Source organism: Micropterus dolomieu, linkage group LG06, assembly GCF_021292245.1.
Source record: "Micropterus dolomieu isolate WLL.071019.BEF.003 ecotype Adirondacks linkage group LG06, ASM2129224v1, whole genome shotgun sequence".
Classification (NCBI taxonomy): Eukaryota; Metazoa; Chordata; class Actinopteri; order Centrarchiformes; family Centrarchidae; genus Micropterus; species Micropterus dolomieu.
The window spans coordinates 18550255-18577939 of NC_060155.1; the positions used below are offsets into that span (position 1 = coordinate 18550255).

Genomic DNA, 27685 nt, shown 5'->3' on the forward strand with positions numbered 1-27685 from the left:
ACTGAAATTGGATGACATGGATGAATGCATTTGACAAGCAGAAGCACATGCAGACACAGTGAGAATGAATTTGAGTTGCAGTCCAAACACCAGTGCTGGTATTTCTGCCTGTGTAGTACACTGTCTCTGAGTCAGTAATGTTCTCTCACCCGTTTCCCCTCTGCTCTGCTTATACAGGATCTAAGAATCTGTCCCTCATCCACCTGATCTAAACTTATATTATTGAAGCTTTGGAGTTCCCTCCTGTTGGTACATGTTTATGTCTGCTCTCGCTCATCTATGCCTCTGTCTAATTCAATGTTAGTTAGTTTGAGGCTCGTGTGAACAAGACTCAACCTGCCGTGCAGTGAACCTTAAGTGCAACAGTTCGGGTTGTGACACAGGGACACATACTTGGCAGCAAGGTTTGCCGTATGTCCTTCTCCTAGGATTAGTCTTAATTTATTGTTATCTTCAAGTTCTTTAAAATCTGGTATTAATAGATGGTATTTCTCAAAATATTATGCTTCTATATGTATCACATTTCAGAGAAAATGTTGAGAAAATGTGTCTCTGTCTCCACCTCACCTGTCATACAGTGCTTACAGACTCTCTCTCTCTCTATGCAGGTTAGGCAGATACTAGACAACTGTGGTTTGTCTTGGCTCCAAAAAGTATGATGTCATCAGTTGGTTGGAACTGACCACTGAGCGCAGGGTGAAAAAGCCAAAAGTTACATGTAATAGGAGCCTCCCTGAAGACTGTTTGACCTTTGCACTTCATTCCTGCTGAGAGCCATTGTTTTGTTCTCATTATATTGTATATGTTCTTTGTACTCCATAGCAAGAACTTTTTCAGCAATTAATTGGCAGTTTGGGATTCACTGTCTTCAAGGACACATTTACTTTTTACCTAAATCTTAAGGGCAAGTTTTTAGTGCAAATATCTCATTTGAATGGCCATATTCTTAAATTAGGCTTCTATACGGCTAAGGAGGACCAGATTCTCATGTGAGTCATTAACTGGAGTAACCTGTCAAGTAATACAACAACCTTATTATTGTCAAGTTTCTCTCTGACTCATTTTGGTTATGACAGAAAAGAAAAGATCCCTGTGTACTCCCAAATTTTCAAATGCTTGACCCTCTGTCCTTCTGATGCCTAAGACCACAACAAAATTTGAAAGGAAGGGCAAGCTGTAATACCATGTAACATGACCATCGTAAGCAATGTTATTCTGTGGACCCACTCATCTCCTAAACCTGGACAGACACAATGTCAAATACTGAACTAGAATGTGAGGAAGAGAGAAAAGGTCTGGAACACCTGCTGTTGATGTTAGAGATCCTGAGACGTTATTTGTGTTGTTTGCGCACAGACTTGTAGGATTAATGTTAATCACAGTTGTATTTCCTTTGGGATCATGGGTAAACAATGAATCTGATGTGGGAGGTCCACTAGCCACGCCCCACATTCCTCAGACACCTCAGACAGCAACTCACGGACATCCTGGACAACCCCCGAAGAGCTTTCAAAACGCAACCAAGTCTTGTTTTTACAAAGAAAGCATTGCTTTGCTTGCAGAACGCTGGAAGAAAACTGGATGATTTTGGATATATAATGCATGTCACTGCAAAAATGGCACTCTGGGGATGTTTCTCCCTAAGTGTGTGATAATGGCTGCAGCAGAAGTCATTAATAGCAGGCTAATGTGTGTCAGATGGTACCTGTCCAGCAGCAGCAGCAGGGGAGAGAGATCCAGGACACGAGTGACTGGCCAGCATAATGAGAGGGACATGGCCTGCCAACTTGGGCAGCTGCTTCTCTAGTGGGACTGTGTGTGTGTGTGTGTGTGTGTGTGTGTGTGTGTGTGTGTGTGCACGTGTGCATATCTCTCTTCTCATTTTCCTGTGCTCTTTTCTCTTCTCATCAGCAGCATCTAGAAGCACACACACACTTACACACATACAGATAACCTCATCTGAGTTACCGTGGGAATGCCTGTGGCATTATGTCAGTCATTGAGGTGATGCCTTTAATCCTGAAACAAATCTAGACTTTGTGCTGTGTGTCTCTGGCTGTGTGCGAGTGAGCGTGCCCGTGTATAAATCCCCAATCTCACACCCATTAGATTACGGCTGGCCGCGCAGCAAAGACACCCCACTGCCACTCCCACATGGAAGAGAAGGCAGGATTAGCCAGCTCCATACCCGCCCTAATCTGGGGACAAAAACCCACAATTGCCTCCCACTGAGATGCAGAGACAGAAAGATTCAATTTGATCTGCCCTCCTCAATGTAACAAGAGTGTCTTTTAGGGTTAAAATGACTACTGCTCACTCTACCATCGGTCAATGTGGATTCAGCCCTAAACGGTATCCTTTCTATCCCTATGATCGACCCCTTTTATCACAGTGTGGGACGCCTTCCGGCAGTGCTCTGTAGCAGTGAATGCAAACGGAAAAAAGCTTTTCCATATCATAAGTCTTTAATCAACCGTTAAACACTATCCACTGCAGGGTACAGATGTGTATTTGTGTGTATATATGTGCATTTTTCCATCAGTCTAAAGCACGCTAGCGGCTCTGTGAGGCTGTACTCAGGCACAGCAGTGCTTTGTGCTAAATGCTAATGTTGGTGTGCTAACCACTTACAACAACTACACTTGTGATATGATGATGTTTAGCAGCTGACAATGAGGTGAATATAATCAGTTTTGCAGGTATTTGGTCATGAAACAAAGGAATGGACAAATGACCTTTTTGACACGGCTCTAGAGGAAAGGTCAGAGGATCCATCCATCCATCCATCGTCAACCGTGTATCCTGCGTACAGGGTTCGCGGGGGGCTGGATCTAATCCCAGCTGACATCGGAGGAAAGGCGGGGTATACCCTGAACAGGTCACCAATCCATCGCAGGGCCACATATAGATAAACAACCACTCACACTCTCACTCACCTAAGGACAATTTAGGGTCACCAATCAACCTAGGCCGCATGTCTTTGGACGGTGGGAGGAAGCTGGAGCACACGGAGAGAACCCACGCAGACACGGGGAGGGTCAGAGGATCATCAAAGTTAATTAAATTCATCCTGAGGTGGACATGAATGTCTGTACCAATTGTCATGTCATTCCATAAAGTAGATGTTCAGATCTTTCAGTGTGAACTAAAATGGTGGACTGACCGACACTGTTATCCAGAGTCATGCTGCTCTGTGGTCTGAGCCGCTCAGTAGGGAATTCATCCACCGTTTGCATGCCGTTATTTTTCTACGAGAACAGATGCCATTCTATCACTTTTCAAGTAGAACTCAGCGTGTGAGGCATCATCACAAGAGGCTACCTGCTAAATGTGTTGTCAGTGTCTCATTATTTGACAGAAGCCGCCTGTTTTATTGCCCCGAGGCAAGCACACTCTCCCTCTGTCTCTCTTCCTCTCTCTGTCTTTTACTCAGAGGCATCTGCCTCATTAACCACCATCAGCATTTTGTTTGCTGTGTGTGATTTGGAAGTATTAGGAGTGAGGCAGGGGGTTTGTCAATGTGTGCGTTAACTTGGTGTGTGTGTGCAGGCAACTCTCATTAGGCTGGAAAAACTTGGGCATTTTTTGCTAGAACCCAGATCATATCCTCTCTTCCTTTATATTTCAAAGACTTCCTCCAATCAACTCCCTGGTGCGTGTGTGTGTGTGTGTGTGTGTGTGTGTGTGTGTGTGTGTGTGTGTGTATGTATATATATATATATATGTGTGTGTGTGTGTGTGTGTGTGTGTGGTGGTGTAGTGGGAGACAGATGTTTGCTGATTCGACAAGTTTGCACAGCAAAGTCAGCCCAATTTAGCCGACAAAAAACATGATGCCACACAGACGCTCACGGTGACAGCCCACTCTTAATTTTCCCTCCTTTTAATTCAAGCTCTCTTTCTCCTCTCAGTTTTTGCTCTACTACTCATCTCTCTGTCTCTGTCCTCTCTTTCACACACACAAACACTGTGTGTGATTACACCAGCAGCATTTCAGCTGGGTGTTCTTCTGGAGTTGTTTTCCTTGTTACAGGCACCTCTGAGTCTCAGCTTTCACAGAAGACACTTTCTTCTGCCAAACTCAGAAATGATAAACACAAAGTGCTCGAGGCTTCATCGGACACTGTTTACATTACAACTGATTCAAAAGTTCTGTTTATAAAAAAAATTAAAACCTACATAAATGGATAAGTTTTGGGATTTATTGCAATATGGCAATCATAACAATATTTCCTCAGTGTTTCTATTTTACAATGTACAAACTAGATAAAAAAAGACCATAAATAAACAAAATTCTTCATGTAGCTAATTCTTAGCATCAAACAAGAGACATATACAACTGACACAGATGGATGACATTCTACTCTAAATGTCTAATTCAACAGAAACAATAATTCATACAATTAAAAATAAAAATAAAAACATTTAAAAAACACAAGCAAATCATACAGTTTGTTAGTATGATCTTCCAATATGACACAGGTAAGAGCTCGTAATGATACATTCTGTCCGGCTCCTCTCACTCTCTCTCTTGGGTAACTTTGCATATTCAGAATATTCAAAGACAGGGGAGATTCCATGTTGTGTGCATTCAGGCAACATACGCCACACACACCTCACACACACACACACACGCAGACACATGAGCAACACATTTTATTCAAGTCAAGCCCAAAGCAGCAAAAAAAAAGTTGGAAGCCATTCTGCTTATGCACAGCCTTATGTGTCAGCCTTCACAAAACAGATAATAAAAGAATGAAAAATAGAACTGGATAAGAGGATGGGGCTTCAGTCTAAGCTCGCAGTAGCTTAATGCTATCTGTGGCCACGTCCAGATCATGGTTTTTTAGAAAACTCCACGGGATAGAAGTTCACAAAAGTGCTGCTTTTCTCTCTCTCTCTTTTCTCTTTTCACACCGTACACTTACTTTGCTCCACTCCTTGTATTCCCACTGGTGAAAAGGCCCTCTAAAGTGCATGGATGAGGTAAATGAAATTCTTCTCAAAACAGGTTTGTATCCACTCTTTGGCTCAGACTGGAACCATAGTGTGTTGCATGTGCTGCATTTGAGACAACATTTCTTGCTGCACACTAGCAATTAGTATGTCCTGGTGAGACGGCGTGATTATTCCAAGTCTGTCCATCTCCCTGTGGGTGCAGAGACAAAGATGTACGTTAAAACACACAAAACCACACCATGCAGTATTCAAAGGATAAGGCCGGGTTGGATTTTTCTTTTTTTATCATCCATTTCAGGAAAATTGGCAGATGCTTTTGTCCAAAGGGACTTTTTCCTCAAACACATACATGAAGCTGTTTGGGCTTCAGCATCTGCTCAAGGACATGTGAACAACCATTTTACCACCAGTCTGACAATTAAGAGCCAGCCCTGTCTACCAATTAAGCTGTAACCATATTATCAAGTTGTCTGCGTAGCCAAAGCCTGATATAGTTTGTGCCTTTGTGTCATGCAACTCCATTTTCATTCAGAACTAATACAAACACAGAAGAGTAAAGCAACAAAGCATTGCAATGTTAACAAGAAATCACATCCCTGAGCATGCTCAGTGACAAGAAAATGCACTTACAAAGGCCACATTCATTTAAATTAGGGAAATATATCACCCAAGCATTGGTATGATTCTGGATGACAACAGAGCTGTGTGACACAGAGAAAACATTACACAATACCATTTTAGTTAAAGTTTAGATAAATTCACTGTTGGATTTGGGATCTTAAGGAAAAATAAAATGGTGAAACGCGAGTTATCATTTAATTAAAGGAGTATTTCACTGTAGGTTTCTGCTCACATTACACACTAAATAGGGCAAGGTACATCAAAACTTTATTTTGATATAATGCATTTGATCTACTGACATCTTGACAAAGTGTAAAGGTGTCAGTATGTTTATTGGATCGCAGAACAGCGCCCAAAACCTCCTCACTCCACACGCCGCGGTTAGCAGGGTGTGTGGAGGTGAGAAAGTATGTTGAATTTAAAGTTCTCTTCCAAACTTTTTCATGCATTCTTTGTTGAGATACTTCATACAAACCTGTTTTTTGCTGTTTTATGCTCTGTTCTTTTATGTTTGCAAATACATTTTGCTGTTTCATGTTTGTGCTACTACAATACCACAAAATACAGCAGGTGTTAATGTTATTATGAAGACTGAATAAGTAGGATATCTTTTCTCATGTGACAGATTTTCTCCTTCTGACAGTAATATACGAAAGAATTGCTGTTGCTTGTTTTGACTCAAGCATGACTGTTGAGTAAAAGCAGAGATGTGATTCTGTGTGTGCAAGCTTAAGTTTTTCCGCTGAGAAATGTGATGAGTAAACGCCATATTAATCCATTTTCACACGGACGTGCACTTACTGGTGTGTGAGAGCGAGGAGGCTGTCAAGGCTGGTGTATCCTGCTGCTGCCAGAGTGTCTCTGTACCTCTCCAACCGGATGGACTGCAGCCACTCACACACAGACCACTCTGGCACACACACCTCCGGTACGACTGACACACACACCTCTGAACTCACCCCCGACTCTAGCATAGTGGCTGTGGGTCTGTAAACAGAGAGAGAGAGAGAGAGAGAGAGCAAGCAGGTTGGTGGTGGCAAAGTACTGAAATGGAAGCACTTTGCATGTAGGCATAATAATCTGGGTGAAAGAATGCAGATGTGGGTGTGAGTCCAGTATGAATGCGGATATCAAAGTTTATGTACCAGTATGTATTTCTACATAATCATTTATGCCTGTATTTACATTAATAGTATGCACCTGTCCCCTCCTGTGCGACGCAGAGTACCAGGGTTACGGATGAGTTTATCCAGCATGTTGAGTATCTGGCTGAAGGTTGGTCTCTCTGCTCGCTCTCTCTCCCAGCAATCCAACATTAACTGGTGCAGCACCATAGGACAGTCCATGGGAGCAGGCAGACGGTAGCCCTCTTCAATCGCTTTAATCACCTAAAGGAAGGACAGAGGTGGAGGTTTAATATTTTTTCAACAGGCTAGATACAAAGATAAGGCTTTCACGAATGCCGAACTAAAACAATAATAAGAAAAAATAGAAGTTTGCACAGCTCAGTGTTTGTCCCAGTTCCACACTGTACACTAAGAGTATACAGTGCACACACTATACTGCATACTTATTGTCATAGTATACTGTTTTTACAGTTAGTATAAAATAAATCATTGTACTTCGAGGATTGGTACAGGAAATAATGAAACAGACATCAATCAAACTGCCTCTTTGAAACACCACCGCCCATTAAATTTCACAAAAAGAATGTAAAGCCTTTTGCTGAAAATGTATTACTTATCTGGTTGTTTTCCAAGCTCTCTGAAGAGCTGTCTCACCGCCATCTGCAATTTATTTTAATTTTTTGCAGCTGTGAGCAGCTCCTCTATTTCCTTTGTACATTATACTGTGGGACAATACTGTTCATCAGGGGTTTTCAAAGTCTGACACTGCAGGCTCCCCGCTCAGACACAACTGAGACAACTGTGCTTCTTGAGCCTTAAAAATATTATACTGCAACATTAAAAAAAGGTTCATATCAATGGATTTTGTAACTCCTGTTCTCCCTTTGTCTTACTCCTATTTAGAGGATAATATAAGCACTAAGTTTTGGAACTATAGTTTAAATGGTTCGGGGATTTAAACAGGTAGTTTATTGTTGCCATGAAGTAAGTTAGTTAGCTGTTATTTTTTAGTCTTCATTTATTTACATTCACTTATCGATGCTTATTCATGATGGACATCGGAGTTAGGTCTCAGCATTTACAAATTGCTCCTCAAGAAAGAAAAAGAAAGCAAATAAGATGGATAAAGTATCTAGAGAATGGCTCATCAGGAAAGTTTTCTTAGACTACAGCTGTGCTGCAGATGAAATCAATCATGTTTGAAAATTTCCATATGCCAGACTGGCTCTTTGACCTACTCAAACTTAACAAGCTTTGATAGAAGAGTGATTGCAAATTTGCTCTGAAACTGGATTTTTGTCTCAGATCACAAAAACTGTTCAGAACAACTAAATCACCCCTAAATTTATATAGTGTGTGCTTGGCCTGAGGAACACTATGTAGCCGTTTCTATGAAATTTATGAGTCTAAATGTTTATCTCCAATAAAACATCCTGTGACTGGTGAACAAAATCTTGGCCTTCTGCTGGGTGATTTAAAGGCTTAATTTACTATATTTTAAATGGTGCAAAGGTCAAAGACACTGAGTCAGAATTCAGTATGTCACCCAGAGGAATTTATTTTCCTCTAAAAGTTTTCTCTTAAAACATCCTGAAGAAGTGGCTCCTTTTTCATTTATTTATCTGTCAAAATTATGTTAGTTTAAGTCCAATTGGTGGACTGTATGGAAGAAAAAGTTTAATTTGAACATTATTTCTCACAGCACACAAATTATCTTTAAGAAAACTGTAATTGATGATAATGTTAATGGTTGTTACTGTGTTCAGAGACTGTGCTACGAACGGTTATTTAAAATGGGAACTTGACAAGAAACTTGAGAGTTCATATTTTTGGCCATCTTCCTTTTCAGTTAACATTTTACTCATCAACTTCATAGCTAACATCTGATAGACATAGTTTCACAACAGAGTGCACGGGGGCGACCACATGAGCAATAACACAGACAGCTTTTAAGCAAAAGCCCACGTTGAGCGCATTATATTAACCTCTTATTTGGAAATGAATATGAAAGTGAATCTTTGAGTTATTACTCAGACCATAAACATTCATTAGATCTACCGTACCTTATATACTTGTGTACATAGTTTTACAAAGCAATGGGAAATCTTAAAGAACATTTTGGGTGAAGTCTAAATAACTGTTTAAAACAATATGGTTAAGTCGTAAAGTTTGTCTACATCAGACTATGAAGTTGGGTTGCGACTTGTGCTGCTAGTAAGTGCAAGAGTAATCCATATGCTTGATCTAAATCAGTCATTCTCTGAATTCATTATACATTAACAGTGGAGGTGACCCAGTATTTTGATTTCACATTTACCTTAAAATTTACAAAAGCTTTCATAAATGAGCTCACTCTTTTGTCTTTGAGGCAACTCATAGTTCAGACAATAAAAGTATTACTCACGTCCTGGTTGTTCATGTCCCAGTAGGGTCTTTCTCCGTATGAAACCACCTCCCACATGACGATACCGTAACTCCAAACATCGCTGGCCGTGGTGAACTTCCTGTAGGATATGGCCTCCGGAGCGGTCCATCTGATGGGGATCTTGCCTCCAGGTGAAAGATAAGTCCCAGTGGCCTCCTAAAAACAGCAGTAAAAGTCATTTTGGTTTAGTAAAAAATTGGAATTAGTTTGTTTCATTTGTTGATTTTTGGCTCAGTTGATTTCCCCATTGATTCATTTATCTGAATCGAGAAAATAGATAGATAAATTCAAAGGCATCTTTTAACAGAAACAAGTGCATATAAATAAACAAGCTGTAAAAGTTTAAGTGATGAACAATAATAAATGTGGAATCAAGAGAATAACAAACAGCAGATGGTATGTATAAGTTCACATCCAGTTTGTGTGTATATATATTATTTTTGCATGTGTCTTACCCTTGTAGTGTAGGCAGCCTCTGGGTCTTCCTCCAGAACCCGACTCAGGCCAAAGTCAGACACCTTACACACCAGGTTGCTGTTGACCAGGATGTTTCGAGCTGCCAGGTCTCTGTGAACGTAGCTCATGTCTGACAGGTACTTCATACCTGAGGCGATGCCACGCAGCATGCCAACCAGCTGGATCACTGTGAACTGGCCGTCATGTTTCTGAAACATTGAAATGTAGAGACAGGAGAGGAGGTTAACATAAACATCTGCAACTAGCTGGACAGTCAGCACTGATCTGTGATTTGGTACATTTTCAGCAAACTGGAAAAATACTGCTAAAGGCTGGACTTTTTTTCAGAGTCAAAATAAGACAACGTAATAAAATGCATGTACCCGAAGAAAAGCATCCAGGGATCCATTTTCCATGTATTCTGTGATGATCATTAATGGCTTACCTAAACAGGTAAAGAGTTAGTTAATTAGTTAGTTAATATTAGGCTGAATTACAACACGCACAGAACCTAAATACTACTACTCCTAAGAGTTTGCTGATTCTGTCAACAACTCACATCTTGTCACAACACCCTCCAGCCTGATGATGTTTGGGTGGTCAAACTGTCCCATGATGGACGCCTCAGACAGGAAGTCCCTCCTCTGTTTGTCAGAGTATCCTGCCTTCAGACTCTTGATGGCTACGTAGATCTCCCTCTTTCCATGCACACGCAGCCGACCACTGCACACCTCCCCAAACTCTCCTACACGCACAGAGCAAACGGCAGTGTCAGCCCCCCAAGTAAGCAAGTAAGCATGTGTGTGGGTTTGTGTGTGTGTGCGTGCGTGCGCAAGCAAGCACTGATGCCATACTTACCCATGCCAATAACCCTCTCAATGTGAATACTGCTAACATCAATCTCCTTGGCAAACTCATGGATGGCCTGATCGGGGTCTTCGTAGGTGAACGGGTCCACGTAGATTTTAACTCCTGCCATGGAGGAGAGGTGGGATGCAGAGGAGGGTGAGAGATTTGAGTTGTATAACTGCTGCATATGTTATGTAAATGTCTTTGGCAGTATGTGTATAAGATGTGTGCAGGTGGATTGAAAAAAAGAGAAGGAAAAAAACAGCATTTTGTCTCTGTCTGTTTTTACAGTACAGTGTGTTCGTGCAGTACCTGGGTTGAGATGTTTCTCCTCCTCTGAGTCCTGCTTTGCTTTACTGTACTTGCTCCTCCTGATGAGACATAAGAAATGACATTTAACACACAGACACAAAAAAGACATGGAAGTCTGTCACAGCATTCCTGTGACCAGTTCTTTCCACTTCTCACGCGTTTTTATTGTGCTTTTTACAGTTAAGACACCTGACAAAATACCACGTGTCATCTTGTTTTTAACTTTGTGTGGTTTTTCCCAGTAGTGCTGTGCATTCATTGGGTTTTTCCGGATTCGCCGCAATAGAAAGCGATGACAATGAGAACACAGAGTAACCGGCTGCAGGAAAGACAGAGCGAGCAGATGAAAGCATTTAAGGAATAGAGGGAGGATGGGCGATGCCTCAGGTAGCGCAAGATAAAAGGTGTTTTCCATTAAACAAAGAAACTGTCAAAAACACCTTTGTGGGTGAGCAGGTGTGTGTGCAAATGTGTGTGTTTGTGGGATTTGCGCGTGTGTGTGTGAGAGTGTGCGCACCAGCGGAAGCTGACACACAAGCTGTGCTGCTGAAGAGACAGTAATGACAAGTCAGGGACAAAGGGATTATCACTGTCTCCACTCTAATCCCCTTTCAAAGCTTCAGGTAACACACACACATTATTTAGCCACACAATAGTAGGGGAGTTGTGTGTGTTCTTTGTGTGCATTGAGGCAGTTTGGTCAAAAGCAGTAGTTAAGGTAGAGGCAGTACATACTGTATACTGACGTCAGTGATGCATTGATGGGAAACTTCTAGTCTACCTAACAAGCTTATAGGTGTGCATGCCTGCCAGTATGGATGCTTAGATGTGTGTGTGTGTGTGTGTGTGTGTGTGTGTGTGTGTGTGTGTATACCTGCGGCTAATGATGAAGACAGCTGCAGATATCAGCAGTAAAATTCCAACCCCACTGACAGACAGCAGCAGGAAGGCTGAGTTAACTCCTTCTCCAATCAGAGGGAAGGGGTCTAACAAATAAGGGCCCAAAATTCACCAACCAGAAAAGTTGTAAACTTTGTAACAACAAATTTGAATGCATCATCAAAAACTACTCAACATTACTGTCACTGAATACCTGAATTGGTGGAGAACTCAAATGGAGCGCTGAACTCTCCGTATCCAGCAGCTGTGCGAGCACGCACATGAAACACGTACACAGTTAGGGGGTTGAGACCCGTGACATCGACAATCCGAGAGAAAGTCCTCATTATGCGGTAGGACCTCTCTCTCTGATCCTGATTAGAGGGGACAAAGAGAAGGGGCTCTTTTCAATGCCTGACTGCAAATCCATCTTCCCCATCAGTGAAATACAAACAGCGTGCCAGCGTATTGACATCCCAGACATCAGCCTGAGCTGCATTAACCTGCAGGCGCCTCACCTTTTCATAGAATTTGACCTCGTATTCCAGGATGACCCCATTGGGTCGATCTGGCTGTTGCCAAGCCAACGACAGACTGTGCCTGGTGACATCAGTGGCTTGGATGGACGACACCGGAGAGGGAGCTGACAGGGAGAGTAAGATGGGGGGAGATGATTCAGTAACACTAGGTTAACTTTGTAGAATGGCAAACTGGCTTATAAGATGACATCACTGCATACAGCTCAGATGGTATGTAGGTGCCTGTTTGTCAACAATCCCATTCACCCAGTGCACCTGAGAACTGACCTAAAGCTCATTGGTTTTAATTCATTTTCCACTCTCTCTCTTCTTACATCGCTCATTTTCCCAACCCTTGATGGTGTCTGTCCTCCTTTGTGGCTGTTCATATAATATCGGGGCCATATGGTGGTGCAGGTTGGACTTGACACATCCCAGACAGCTCTCATGCTGTGCACACACAGCTAAGTTATTTCCCCAGGGCACCTGGAACTAAGCAGGTGCGCCGTTTTCTAAAATGCCACCATAAAGACTCGAAGTAACGACAGTTGAGATGTAACAGCATGCACAAAAAAAAAAGGAACAAAAAAAGCACACACTGAAACTAATGGAGAGCATGTGTGAGGAGAGCCACACACCAGCTGACACCTTCACAACTAAAATGAAACACACCATAAAATCTGGGTGCTCACACACTTCCGTGGTCAAGAGCTGACAAAAGGAAAACCCCACCCTGAGATACATTAATGCTGTTATGTGTAACAATTTTGCTATGTACTGTTGTCATTTACTACGTCACATCTACTTTCCGCCCAACCGGCTAAGTCTATTTGCATTTAAGTCAGTGATTTACATTTCCCAGAATGCTTTCTGACATCCCCTTGAGAACAACCCTATAATTAATTCAGCTGCTGTTAGGTGTAGGAGGACAGAGTAATAACTATGGCAACTATGACAGTGATAGTAAGAGCAAGAGTTTCCAGTAGAGAGAAAGCAAGAAAAGTGGAGAAAACAGGTCCTGCCTGTTCTGTGATGGACGTGTCTGTGTTAAATTATTTTTCTTCTACTGAACTCTATTGTAGCATTATGCAATCAATGCATTTGATGTGCATTTGCAATAGAAGTAGTTGAATACATTATTACAATGTAATATCTTTAATGTTTCAAAAAGTGCTAATGTATTTTAACTGCATTTCAAATTTATTGTAAATGTATAGCATGTCTATTTAAATGAAGAAACCCGTGGCTCATGTGGATCTTAAGAAAGCATTCTTAAGATGCAATTGGACCATTAAGCATTATGGCATAAAAAATAAGTATATTGTATATTCTAAATACATCTCCATAATTTTGAATGCAAAAACACATCAACAACAGCTATTTTTCAGCACTGAAGTGTTTAGGGTGCATACTAGCCTTAGCATGCAAGTATGCAGAAGTACGGAGCTTGTTCATATCATGCTTCCACAGTTTTGAAGATTACTCACGGGGGCTTGCTTACCTGTGGACCTACATGCAGTGAACAGCAGTTTTCATTGTGCTGACCCACTTACGAACGACATCTATAAGCACATTTTGTGTTTATCACACTCAAACAATTCTTCTCACCAGCTTGGTTGGTGGTGACGGTGACAGACACACTCTGGGCTGCCCCTGCACCGCTGGCTTGGGAGACACCATTGCGCGCGTGGACGATGAAGGTGTAGTGTGTGTGGGCCCTGAGCTCGCTCACCACCACCCTGGTGGACTTCAGGCCTGCCTGGCTGGGAGAGAAGAGCACATCGGGCCCACAGGGCAGGCAGAGCTGAGAGCTGGAGATGGAGCCTGAGCCAAGTCTCGGGTAGTCGCCAGGTACTGGCCTGCTCTGGAAGACGCCTCTCCCTGACTGGACTTCAGATCCCACGATCCCCTGGTCTGACTGCATCCCCAGGCCACTGTGCTGAGCCTCAAGCTGGGAGATGCTACGATTCCTGGGAAGAGCTTTACCGCCAGTCTGACTGTGGCTCCCTGTTTGACAGATGAGACACTCCAGACTGTAGCTGGTGTCGCTTCGTCCTCCCAGCCGGCGAGGGGGGGCCCACTCCAAGACCACCGAGGTCTCATTCACCACAGAGATGAGCTGCTGCGGGGCTGACGGTGGCTCTGAAGAAGAGAGAGGGATAAGCTTAAACATGAACAAGCTTACACTATATACTGCACAGAAAGGAAGTGGAAGTATATGGGGTGTTTGTGTGTGTGTGTGGGGTGGGGGGGTGGGGGGGGATGTGAGGTGCTGGCACAAGTTAAAATGTAGAGATCTGGCATCAGACTGAAAACCATACTGTTCAGAGATGTTTTTGATGGGTTGGATGTTTTCTTCTGTGGTATTTCGTGTGTGTCTGTGTATGTGTGTGTGTGTGTGTGTGTTTTCATTTTTCCCAGGCCAAGGAAACCATGTGCTGTAAATAGGCATAATTAAGTTTATGACACACAGACTGAGGTCTCCAACTCTGTCAACCAGGACCTACTAAGATACTTAAGAGAGAGAGAGAAATAAAGAGAGGGAGAGAGAGAGAGAGGGAGAACATTTATTCACTTCTCAATGTCTTTAGTTATCACTCCCAGACAGGATGTAGATGGTGGCTTAGTCATAAGTAATGGGATCATGAAACAGAGGTGGCATTCAGACAAGTTTGTGTCTCCTTCTGTTTCGTAGCGATAGAGAGGTTGGGAGACAATGAGTGTGCTTTTTTCGCTTTTATTTGCAAACAATGCACACACATATTGTCACATTAATTATCTGTGTGTGAGTGTGTGTGTGTGTGTGTGTGTGTGTGTTCTTACGGGTACAGGCCATGGAGGGAGGGTCACTGTCAGCGCGGAAGAATCCAGAGTTGCAGTCACAGACAGTCGCCCCGTCTCTGAGCGAGTGGCTATGTGGAGGACACTTGGAGCATCCTGCATCGGAAGACTTGGCCTTGTAAAAACCAACAGAGCAGGCTGCAGAGGGACAGAGACAAAGACACATTTAAAACTCCACTTCAGGAACAATGTTTCACCATGTACACCAGCATCAGACAAAGATGATAAAAACAGGCCACATTGACACAAACTTTACTAAAGACACAAAAAAGAACTGAACACAGTGCTTGTTTAAAGTTAACCTGTGGGATTTTTTGACCACTAGTGGTGTTATAGAGCAACGCTTTGAAAAGCAATTCCCAGCTTTACCTGCATTCATAATTAACTATCATGTGGACATGGACAAACAAATGTTTATTAGAGCTGATCAGTCGATTCATTGGCAGAAATTTAATGAGCAACAATTTAGATAATTGATTGAATGTTTAAGCAAAGTAAAATGCCCAAATACTCATTAGTTACAATTCACAAAATGTAAATCTTTTTGGGTTTTTTTGTCTTCTATGATAGTTAACTGAATCTTTTGGTTTTAGACTGTTGGTGGGGCAAAACAAGCAATTTAAATATGTCAACATGGGATGTGGGAGATTATGTGTGGTTTCCTTTTGCTGTAGCTGCTACAGTTAATCAGTGAATCAACAGATGAATCAAAAATGAAAATAAATTATTAGCTGCAGCCCTACTGTGCACAATCACAAAGGTGACAATGCATATTTACAGTGTCATGGTGCTCCACTGAAAAAATGTCAAGCAATGTTGGTTTAGAAATATTCCAAAAATTGGCTTTGTCAATGTACAATGTGTCTTGATGAAAAACACTCCTTTAAACACTATCTTTAAAATATCAATTTATAGTAACTAAAGTCCCTCCTGATGTGGGGACAATGACTTCAGGTCAGCTGACCCTTGACCCTTGATACAGTCTTTGCTGTCTTCCATACTGACAGCCCAGACAACAAGTTAATCAACACATGGACTGCATTTCGATCTGAAGATAAACAGCTGTAAAGAAAACTCTATAGAGAGAAATAGATATAGGGTGAAGGGGAGGGGGACTGCTTTTATCTTTGATGAGCAAAGAAGAAACACCTATAAGAACACTTACTGATGAGCTCCCACTCACACACTCACACACAGAAACACTAGAACTGAATACATCAAAACTCCACAGTGTCGGCAGCCCACACAAATATAACTGACATTTAAATATATGAAAGAGGAGCAACAGAGAAAGAGAGAGGGTGCGAGAGAGGCAGAGGGGGAGGGGAGGGAGAGAAATCTTCTCTCTGTATACCAAGGAATTCAAGCATTGACAGAGCAACAATACAATAAATGAGTGCATAATTATACTGCTTGACATCCACTGGTGGAGCAAAAGAGAAGACAAAGTGTGGCTGGTTAGAGATGTTTTTTTCTCTCTCTTTAATTTCAGAAGGAAATCCTTCATTTGTTTCCACTGCAATCATTTTTTCAACACCTTCTTTTTCATCATCACACTCTATTCACTCTCCTTCCTCAATCCCACCATCTTTCCCGGTTCTCGCCCCCCACCCCCCACCCCTCTCCAACCCTTTCACATTTCCAAGGGAGATGAAGACATCCCAGTGGGAGTGGATAGGAATGTGGGAATAGTGTGTGTGCGTACATGAGAGAGTGTGTGTGTGTGTTCGAGTGCTTTATGACACTCTCATCAAGATGATGAGAGGGAGGAAGTCTCCTCTGTAATCTACTCACACCGACCATCCTGCCCCATCTGCACGAGCCTCCATAGATTTGCTCTTTCACACACTCATTTGCCCTCCCTTTCACATTTTTCACAACCACCCTCATTCGCTCCCCGTGCACTTCCTCCTCGACCTCTACTTATCTGTCTTTGTGTTTCTGATACTTCTCTCACTCTTGCTGTAGCCCCATATATCCCTCTTCTCTCCAAGTGTCAGACCTCCAGAAAGCTTTGAAGCCGGGCAGCAGCTTTAATGGCTCAATACTGATATCAGTTCAAGTGAGACTGCACGCAAACACACACGGCCGAAAAACTGTGCAGTCAAAACCTGTGAATTCATAAAAACATTTACAGCTGATAAGGTTGGCTGTCATGTGGTGAATGATCATCATAGTGTGCAGATATCATCAAATTATCACTCTTCCTCTGTTGTGCACATTCCTTTGTTTTTAATCATCAGTGTAGGTTCGTAGGCCATAGATGGGAAAGAGAGGGAATTAAACGGAGAGAGACAGAGAAAGGTATTTGACCTGCTAAGGACTTAAAGGTTGATTATAGGGCTAAACAAGACTCTGCCAGGGGGTAGCACACTGCCTTCGTCTCTGTCCCACCCAATCCTCTATTCTTGTTTCCAAATGCAGAGGACAGAATGAGGGAGGAAGAGAAAGAAAGGAGCAAGTATTTGAAGCCATAAACTTCCTTCAGCGCCCTCTTATGTCTCTATTGTCTCTGTTGTCTGTAGACTTTTGTGTCTTTTTTAGTGCTGGTTTCGACAGGGGTGGGGGAGTGCTGCTGACCTGGAATAAGAGCTCATAGGAGTGCCATTAACCCAACATTAACCCTACGCCACCAAGGGCCGTGAAGAGCGCAAGCTCAACCAGTAAACCGGGAGGGACGTGGACACAAACATACACACACGCTGATAGGGAAAGCTTGGATAGATGTGTGCATGTCTAAACACATTTTCACGTTTTGCCTGTTAGCAGCGGAGTGAATAAGCTGTAATCAGCTGTTCCTCTGCTTGAGACAAGTAAGGGAAAGTGACAGAGAGTGTAAAGGATGGGGAAGGTTGACTGGGAGAGACAGGGAGGGGGTAAAAAAAGACTGACAAGGAGCGAGAGATAAAGAGGGGAAGAGAGAAAAAGAGAGCGAGTGAGGGGGAGGGAGAGAAGCGGAGGGGAAGGTGCCCTTTGATTACTATCAGTATTGTCGGCATTTGCATATGCATTCTTCTGCTACCTAAAATGCTAATGCAGCTCCCTGCAAATCCAACTAAGAGCCTTGTCGGCACACTGTATACAGTGTGCCGACAAGGGTCTTAGCCATGTGTGTGGGTGTCTGTGTATTCTCCTTGACCCCTTGTTATCTGTCACCATGTCTTTTTCCTTCCCAGCAGAGGGGTGTAGATGGAGGAAGTACCCATGACTACTCCAGTCTGACACCTGTCTCTGTGATGGATGGAGGGAGGGACAGATTGACGGATGGATGGACGGATTGATTGTCACACGAGAGGGAGGGACACTATTAATCACAGGGGTCATGCCCTGTTAATTAAAACCCACAGAAATGCTGGCGATAAGCCATGATTCTTATCTTCTCCCTACTGTAAGTCTTCATTGAAAGGACAGCTTGCCCCCCCCCAACTCACATTCTTATCAGAATCATCTCATATCTTACATGGGCACTAGCTTCTCACATCACTTTGCATTTTAAACCATAGGAATGTGCTCAGTGGAAGCCTCAGCTTTATGTTTATCTAAATTTAAATACTCACAAAAACTGGTGGTTTAAAGGGAAAGTGCGCGTGTGTGTGTGTGTGTGTGTGTGTGTGTGTGTGTGCGCGCGTGTGTGTGCCTGCCTGCCCAAAGCCAACAGTGCGAACATTAGCATGTGAAAGGGGCTCTACAACAATAACCCCCCCAACCCTGACCATGGATCAGGGAGAAGAGTTGGAGAAGAGAAAGGAGGGATAATGAGAGCAAGACAGAGAGGGAGAGTGCAGCTTGTTCCGATGCCAGAGAGCTACAGACGGACTGGTGGAGTTGGCAAACCTCCTCTACATTAAGAACAACCTGGGAGAAGGAGACAATAGCACACACACATTCAGAAACACACACACACTTTGATTGTGATGGTGGAATGCAAACCATTCCCCCCACCTGGGTTTGGCTTGCTTCACACAGTCACTTGTGCCATTCCTTTGCCTGCTTTGTCACCTGCCATACGTGCACATATACACACACACACACACACACACAAACACACACACACACACAAACACACACACACACACACACACACACACTCCACCCTCTCTGTTTGCCCCACCACACTCTTCTCTAGGCATTCCTGGGCAGTCCTCCAACTGTGAGTACATGGGAGGGAGGGCTTTGTTAGGCAGAAAATCAGAGATACAGTACACACACATATGATCATGCACACACACACACACACGCACACACACACTACATCAGCAATCCAACATGTCCAGAGTCCAGAAATGGGATGCAATAATTAGAGGGACTGAATACAGCGATTACGCACTCTTTCTATCATCCGCTCACTCTTTCTCTCTGCCTCCCTCTTCTACCTCTTTTCATCCCTCTCGTCCAAACGCTTTCTGCTGTTGACGAGACACTGCAGGTGCGTTGGAAAGAAACACAACCATAAAATCTCTCTGGATGCAGGAAACACACACGCACACACACAGAAAGATTCCAACCCTTCCAGGCAGTGAGCAGAACTGAGCAGAATCAGATGACAGAAAAAGGAGGCTGGTGGAGAAACAGTGAAATAAAAAGCAGAATGCGAACGGTCGAAGATAGAGCAGCCTTTCATTCCCCCTCTCCGACCGCTCGCATTTCAAATTCTCTCTGTTGTTTCTCCTCTTTTTGCCTCTTGTCTCTGCTTACTCGTTTCCGATCCTCCCAGACGGATCGCAGCTGTCAAACTTTTGACGTCTTCATCTACTTCGGTCATGACCCTGCACTCTGCAGCTAAACTCTCTGTATGTGTGTGTGTGGCTGTCAGTCAAGAGTTTTTGACGTCTTCATCGGCCTCAGCCGTGACCTCGGTCTTAACCGCGGGTTTAGAAAAGAAGGGGAGTTCCCTCTCTCTTGTGTTTCTCTACTCGTCCCCTTTTGCACCCGATGACGAACCCACAGCGGGGGAGGGGCTGCTCTGTATTGATGCCTTCTGCTGTCAGTGGCCTTCTTTCAATCCCTCTCTCGCCCCATTCAACATCTAATCCCTTCTTCCTCTCCAGAGCTTCTCCTCTCATCCGCTCCATCCTCATTACTCTGTGTCAAGACTGAAAATGAACTTTTCACATTTCACCGTTTTAGCTGAGTCTACTCTTGTTTCAGTTTGATTCAACAGGAGTGTTGGGGAATGCTAAATTGTATTAGTAAAGCAAAAGCATAAGGCAGAGAGTAAAAATATTTACAAAAAAGCAAACTGTGGTTGTTGCAACCAGGACACTTATGCATAATGAAAAAAAGTAAGGCTATATAAAAAGAAATGCAAAAATTTGATGTAAATAACAGTCAATCTAACTAAGATATATGATATACTTAACAGGCAGACATTTAAAACAGATAGGAATGAGAAAATTTAAACTATTTCTATGATTTAGCTTGCTGCTATAATTTGAGGTACTTAATAGATAACTAATGAACATGCTATATCTTGTTTGTTTAATATGCTAAAAAAACAAAGAGAAGAAACAAGAAGTCCTGTTATACAGGGGGGATATGTGTGGGACTATTTCTTGGCCTGGGAGCTGTGGCTTCCTCGACCTATTTATCTGACTCTCTACAAGAGTGAATAGGCATTATTTCCCAAAATGTGAAACCTTTAAGCCATGCATAAATCAAGGATACATGATTCCTTTTTTACCTGCATCGTTCAGTATGAACCCACTCGTAATACCAAGTGTCTCTTTCCAAACTATACTCAGTTTCTGTCTATCCATGTCTGTTATACTGACTGAGTGAAGGCACGCGAGTCTAGAAGATCCAGAAACATTTAGACATCAGTGACAGGAGGAGAGACAGATCGTCTAAATCTCCTCTGAAATCTATCTGCCTTTTCCCTCCATCCCGCTTGCCCCCACCCCCACCCCCCTTTCTCTCTGCAAATTCCAAACTTAAAATGGAAGAAGCGTCAAGGCGCCTTTCCAATACTGCAGGGTCAGAGTTTTCGCTGAGCAGCATTCGGTGTTCATCCAGACTTTGATGGATTTCCACTGAGGCAGCTGAGCCCGGCCAACAACCTGACAGCCAGTGTGAGACGGAGAAGAGAGCAGCAGATAGATAGATGGCACTTCACATCTGCTGGAGGTTCAACAAAGTCAAGGGTCTCTCCTAAATCTAGTTGAGAAGCACCATCTTTCAGGCCTCAGGGACCACCCCGCAAACCTCCTCTTCTTTTCAGACAGAACAAACGAGGCAAGCGAGGTGAAGGTTTTAGAGAACGTTTGTCACACAGCGAATTTTGGCTACTGCTGTTCTTATTGCAAAGAGGATGAAAAAGTCAAGTTTTTTTCCCCTCTACATCCAACTGTCACCAACTGCATCCCTCCCTTTATGTCCATCTCTCCGTCTTTCTCACTGTCAGCTTCTCTTCTTCTCTCTTTGAATTATGGGTCTGTTTGTTATACAATTAGCCTGCTGGGATAGGCTTCATAAATAAAACTGAGAGAGCAGATCAGTGAGTCGCTCTCCCTTTTCTCTACTGGTGTCTGTCCATCTGCGTGTGTGTGTGTGTGTGTGTGTGTGTGTGTGATCGAACATGTTGTGTCTCTGTGCTGTTTTTGTGTTTGAATAGGGGGAGTGAAGCCATGTAAAAGTGTCTCCACCGAGTCTGTTGTCCCCCTGTTCATCCCACATTCTCACACAAACACACATATTCAGTAGTCTTCACTATCACAACAGTCACTTCCAAACATTACACGTCATCCACTCCACATGTATGTTGGTGAGAGGTGAGAACAGCTTGCATATTTGTTACCATAAAGTTCAGACCAGATTTGTAAGTGATAGAAAGACATTTTTTGTCCAGATGGCTGCTGTTAGGTCAGCAACTTGTTGTCGCCAGCGGAGCATCCATAAGATATATCACATTAATTGGTGAGCTTTGTTTGTTGGTTGCTGCTTCCCCCTGTTTCCAGACTTTGTGCTAAGCTAAGCAACCCATTTGTATTTCCTAACATGTTGAATTATTCCTTTAAGGCGTCTGTAATTTTTACTGCAACTTTTCTGGACTGCAGTTTGTTACATACCATAAAACATCAATTGAAAGCCTAGTCCCAATTACACGCCTGACCCTTTTACTGGCCTGGTGTGGCTACACGTTTTGACAATTAATCAGACGCCTGTTTTTATAGAAGTTCGTTTGGATGCAGAAAACATCTTAAAGCCCTAGTCCTAAACTGCTTAGATCACAAATATAAATGTTTACACTTGTGTAAATATAGATATGCTACACATCGTTAGATTGGTTAGATTCAATCGTTCAGCTAATTTTACAGGAACCATGAGCACCAAGGTATAATTCATTCAGCTTTACGAGAATTATATGTTAAATAAGAGAGATGAAAGAAATGTTGTGACTCAGTAGCCTAATTTTTATTAAGTACGTAATTAAGTAATATTCATACAGGTAGAAATACACAATTTGATTCCCATCCTGCTGAGCAAGAGTTTTTTGAAGGCCTGTCCCATATAGATGCCTGTCCGACATATAAGTTTCACAGTAGTCTTGTCTTGCCAACCTATCTTCAAACTTAAATTTGAGTAGAATTAATGTCTGATCTCACTATCATTCTGTAAAAGATGGAAAAAACACCCCCTAATATGTTGTGGTGCTGTGGACCATACTGCATGGTTAAACGTATGTGAGTGTCCTCTTTAAGGCAACAATAATTCTAAACAAAATCGTTGAAAATAATTAATTCAATCCACGGAATAACCAAGCAGGTGTTAATTAATACACAAACCAAATCTCTGTCACTGTTTTCCAACATTAACGGAAAGCTTGTTAACTCGAGCACTAATGATTGTTACTCATAGAGACATGGGACTCAGAAGTGGCAGCACAACGGGAGCGGAGAGCCGAGTCCAATACCAATGAGTCAGACAGTCACAAAAACAAACAACAACAAATGATGCTACAGTAGCTCTGTTGTACCCAGCATCTCTTACCTTTGCATGTGCCACCCTTCTCTTGATATCCTGGGTTGCAGAGACATCCACCAATAGGAACCAACCACTCTCCATCAGCACCGCAGTACATTTTAGGCTCCTCCCTCTCTTCTGATTGGTTGACACAAGACCCCCTGACCTCCACTAAGGAAGACGTATCAGCCCCAGTAACAGTGTCGGGAAAAGTTGCCAGGTTACGGATGGTGAGCGGGCAGGTTTTGTAGAAAACTCTGACGGAAACCAAAGCGATGCAGGCGCCAACATCCTGAAAGGCCAGGTAGAAACCCTTCCGGGTTGTGACTTTTACATCCCGCACCTCAGTGTTCAGTTTCATGATGCGGTCACCAACGTCCACCTGGAGAAAGGGAATTAATCTATATTAATGAATTGTGCAGTAAACTTTGTCAGCCCTAATTAACTCAGTTTGCTTTTTCAACCTAACGTGGGAGTTGCTATTGAACCATGGCTGATCTTCACGTTTTCAGCATTTGGCTCTCATCCAGATTGACTTCTATTGATTACAAAGGTAAAATAATCTGTAATGCTTACAATGCTAAAATCAGAAGTAATTTTAGTAAGAACTAAGCAAAAGCACCGTGCCAACATTCCTGGGACTGCAGAATGGACATCCAAGATAAAAGTGCTTGTAAAACAAATAAAAAAAATCACAGCTAAGTGCCCACAGGGGGGTTCACTTTCAAGATAAGAGCAAATTAAAGAAAGCGGAGGAGGGAGCATAAAGAACTCAAAGCCTGACTCAGTTGTTTAGTGTTACCTGGGTGAAGCTCTCGTCTGCTGCCACAGTGTCCACCTTAATGAAACTGCTCTCTTTGATGTAACTCTCTCTGTCTTCGTTTGACTCGTGGTAGTACAGATTGAATGTCTCCTACAAGACAAAAGCGACAAAAAAAAGTCAGACTGAGGCAGCTATTTATCATCATCAGCGCTCATCTTTTCTCTTAATATGATAATGAGTCAAAGCAGCTGTAATATATAATAAAGCTCCATTAGCAGCAGTCAGTCCACTAACTAATTAGCATAAGTTAACGTGTTTAAGAATCATCAAATTTTGTTTAAACTTTCTACTGTGCCTAACCCATAGAATGTCCATTAGGCTCTGTCAAGACATTAGAAATATGTTTCCTTGTACCTTGCAGGTGCCCGTGACCCCTGGCAGGCTATTGCAGTCTCTCAGGGTGAATTTGACTTCAACATAGACCCGCTGAGCGCCGGACCGAGGGATCCAGTCTGTCCTAAGCCAGTTGTTTTGATTGGGTTCCAAGACATTGCACACCTGGTATGTTCTGATGGGGATGTTCTTCTCATCCATAATACTCACCTCTTCCCACTGCAAATGAAGAACACATTTACAGATGTATTACTACATTTGTGATGGCGTCCACTGATTACACTTTACAATAAACTGAGTATACTTAACATTACAGGCCACCACTTTACAATATGTACCATAAATACATGCTCTATTTCCGACTTTAAAGGCATCCACAGGGTTCAATTCATGCCAATAGTGTGAAAATCAATTTGTAGATACTTGAAACATCATTAAAACATATACAAAGTGATCCTAATCAGTGACCATTAAACGCCAAAAAATTAAAATTTGAAATCTAAAATGTAATAATTTGCGGCTATGTAGCAATGCTTTTAAGTGATGTAAACAAACAATTTACGCAGATGCTGTGAAAAGATAATGTGAATGTGGAAGCGTCTTGAGTTTCTGTACTTGAATGCGCCAAGTAAGTGTTTTCAAAATAGACCCTGGTGGCAGCTGCAAAAGATGATGCAACTTTGACAAAAAATTAAATGTGGATAAATGTTTACTGTGTATTTTTATACTGTGCTGGCATGAACTGAAAGCGGTGACACAACGTAGAGTTTAACTCTAAAGTTAACTAACTCTAATCTTTAGCCCTGGCAGACACATGCTTTAACACTCTCACAATAGTAGGGACTAGAAAAACATGCTCATTGTGGAGAACTTATTTTTTTGTTCTATCCACTTGAGGAAATGTTGGTGCTCCTGAATACAGAAAAACAAGTCTAAATGCATTTCAGATGCTGGGGCATCTAATTCACTGCTGTCATTTGAATCCTCGCAGGCTAACATTCATTCTTGCATCAATATTCTGCAGTGGACAGTGGTTCAGATTTGTTGCAGCTCCAAGGTTTTTACAGGCACTGTTTCCATGCAAGTGAAGTAGGCTCAACCTTCACTGCACCATCCATCTCAATAGAGCCCACTGTTTGCCTTGTACTGTGACCCTTCAAATGACCGCTGAGCCTCCCAGCCCCAAATTGTCTTTTTATTGCCACTGAATAATAATCTGCTCTAGTGAGAGCTGTATAGACACTAAATGCGGCGTGTCGAAAGAAAGAAAAAAGAGGTCGAGTCAGAGAATGTCAGAATGTGTGTGTGTTTGGGGGGGGGGGTTGTCCTGTGTGTGAGTGTGTCTAATTGGGCCTGATCGATATGTCATCAGAACTGATCTTATTGGCTGTTAGAGATGATAAATGCTGATAAATTAATATTGACGTAGATGTTAGAAGATATGCAAAACCGCAGTGCAACAAATGTTTCATGCATATTTGACATTATTTATGATTTTGTTTTGATTTTATTCTTTTTTTTTCTTTTTTATGTTTACTGTTGAAAATGCATTATCTTTCTTTCTTTTTTACAATAAAGTATCATATTAAAACATCGGCTGACATATTGTTATCAGATATATCAGTATCGGCCTCAATAAATCCAGTATCGGTCCGGCTCTTTAGTCCGTAACTATGTGCTCCTTTGTGTACAGTATGTGAATATAAGTAGCCTACATGAGTACATGGTAACGTCATTGTGTGTTGTATGTTTATATGTGTGTGTATTGAGGAAGAGGGCTGTGAAAAAAGCTGTCATGGGCTGTCTCCTTTGGAGTCTTTGTCAGCAGACAGAAATTACAGCTGTCAGAGGGTAAAAAAGCTTTGCACTTGCCCCATCTATACAGAGATGGTGTTTTGTGTGAGTGTGTGTGTGTGTGTGTGTGTGTGTGTGTGTGTGTGTGCGTGTGTGTGTGTGTGTGGGGTGTGTGTGTGTGTGTGTGTGTGTGTGTGTGTGTGTGTAGCTAAAGGATGAGGAAGGTGGGGGGTTTCTGTAATCAAAAGCTCAGTGCGTGCAGACCAGGACCCCGTCAATCAAGCAGCATGTGAGAGAATGAGAGCATGGTGACTGAAGAAATAAGAGTCAAGTTCACCAATAATTCTTAAACCAACAAAGAGGAGAGAGACACTGAGCAAAAGGGAGAAGGAGAAGGAGAGGGAGAGGAGGAGGAAGGCCATAAAGACAGAGCACAATGTACCAACAAAAAGTACAAAGAGATGAGAGGATATAATGTAAAATAGATATTTCCAGGATTCATTCTGGCAACTGCATGGTAGTAAAAATCCCTGAAAAACGACACCCACCACCAAGCTGGTTTATGCCTTTTTGCGTGCCAAACACGACGCCAGCAATCTCATATTAGCACTTAGGCTTGGTGAACAACAGCACATTTCAAAATCTGTGGGATGAATCTTTACAGTTTCCAGACCAAGTGTGTGTGAGTGAGTGAGTGTGTGTGTGTGTGTGTGTGAGAGAGACAGAGAGAGAGAGAGAGAGAGAGAGAGAGAGAGAGAGAGAGAGAGAAAGTGAGAGAGATAGGGTGAGTGTTTTCCAAAGAGAGAACAGGTTGTAAACAGTGTATCTGTAATAAATAAATAAAAAAGAGCTCCCACTCACCCCTCCCTCTGAAGGACTGGCTGCCCATTTCAGCTCTCCTGGCACTGTTCTGGTATCCAGCAGGGTCACTAAAATGCATACACACATGCAGGTGGTTTAAGGGCAAACAGCCTACACTGCTTCACTAACATAAGAAAGTACAATTATTTAGCAGTGAGAACCAAGTTACATTTTTGCACTTGGAAGACTTTACCACATCCCAAGATCACCACAATATAAATGACTGGTGAGCTTGGAAGAATATAGAATTAGCAAGAAGTTTACCTAACTTGATTCTCTATAGTATATAACTACTTTTAATAATAACTGTCATTTCTATTACATAATATTATGTAAAGAGTCTACATCATTTCAAATGTTGTTGGTTTAAGGACATCAAACCTTATACACAAAAAAAACTACCAAAAGTGTGAGTTTGGAGATTTAACTGTTACGAATAAAAGGTAAGTCTTTAAAGTAAACCACAGTACACCACAGCGTGCGCTGCAGTGGCCACATCATGTGGAAACATCCAAGAAACATAAGATTTTCCTGACACCACTGGAAAGAGAGGACATAGTGCTGAACTCCTTGGGGGCACAACTCCGCGAAATGCAAGGAGGGATAAGAACTGTGACATGTTGTCCAAATCCAACTTTTTTTTTGCCTGATCAAGTTTCGTGCATATGTTCGCCCTGCTCTTGACCATCCGGGAGGCGCAAGCAGCGGTGTCTCCCGGCGTGCAGGAGCAGAAATGTGCCACCCAGGTCGGACGATCCCCTCCTTACTTACCTTCGTTGGGTGGATAAATCCTCGTCCTCGAACTTGAAACTAATGTTATTATCCAGATGAGCGTAGGAAATAATCGCCATAAATTTGCAGCCATGTGTGCCGTGTGAAAGCGTGTGTGTTCCCCGTTGGCTCTGCGCGCTGCCAGAAGCGGCTCCAT

The 27685-nt window shown here is 42.5% G+C and overlaps 1 protein-coding gene across 2 annotated transcripts; it reads right to left on the bottom strand.

Moving 5' to 3' along the window:
- Positions 1-4201: 4201 nt before the first annotated feature.
- Positions 4202-27685, bottom strand: LOC123972067 (ephrin type-A receptor 4-like). 2 transcript variants are annotated; one of them, XM_046051283.1, is made up of 19 exons: positions 27529-27685; positions 26758-26825; positions 24124-24321; positions 23749-23859; positions 22974-23328; positions 14970-15125; positions 13755-14288; positions 12147-12271; positions 11843-12002; positions 11624-11735; positions 10750-10808; positions 10447-10560; positions 10148-10333; positions 9972-10033; positions 9588-9797; positions 9112-9288; positions 6781-6968; positions 6382-6567; positions 4202-5149 (listed from the first exon to the last, which is right to left on the bottom strand). In XM_046051283.1, exons 1-19 carry the CDS (start codon positions 27683-27685, stop codon positions 5032-5034), a joined length of 3276 nt encoding a protein of 1091 aa, XP_045907239.1. In that variant the 3' UTR covers positions 4202-5031. The 2 variants fall into 2 exon arrangements, with proteins under 2 accessions (XP_045907239.1, XP_045907240.1); XM_046051284.1 differs by lacking the exon at positions 4202-5149 and having other exon boundaries at positions 6378-6567; positions 6766-6968; positions 27529-27631.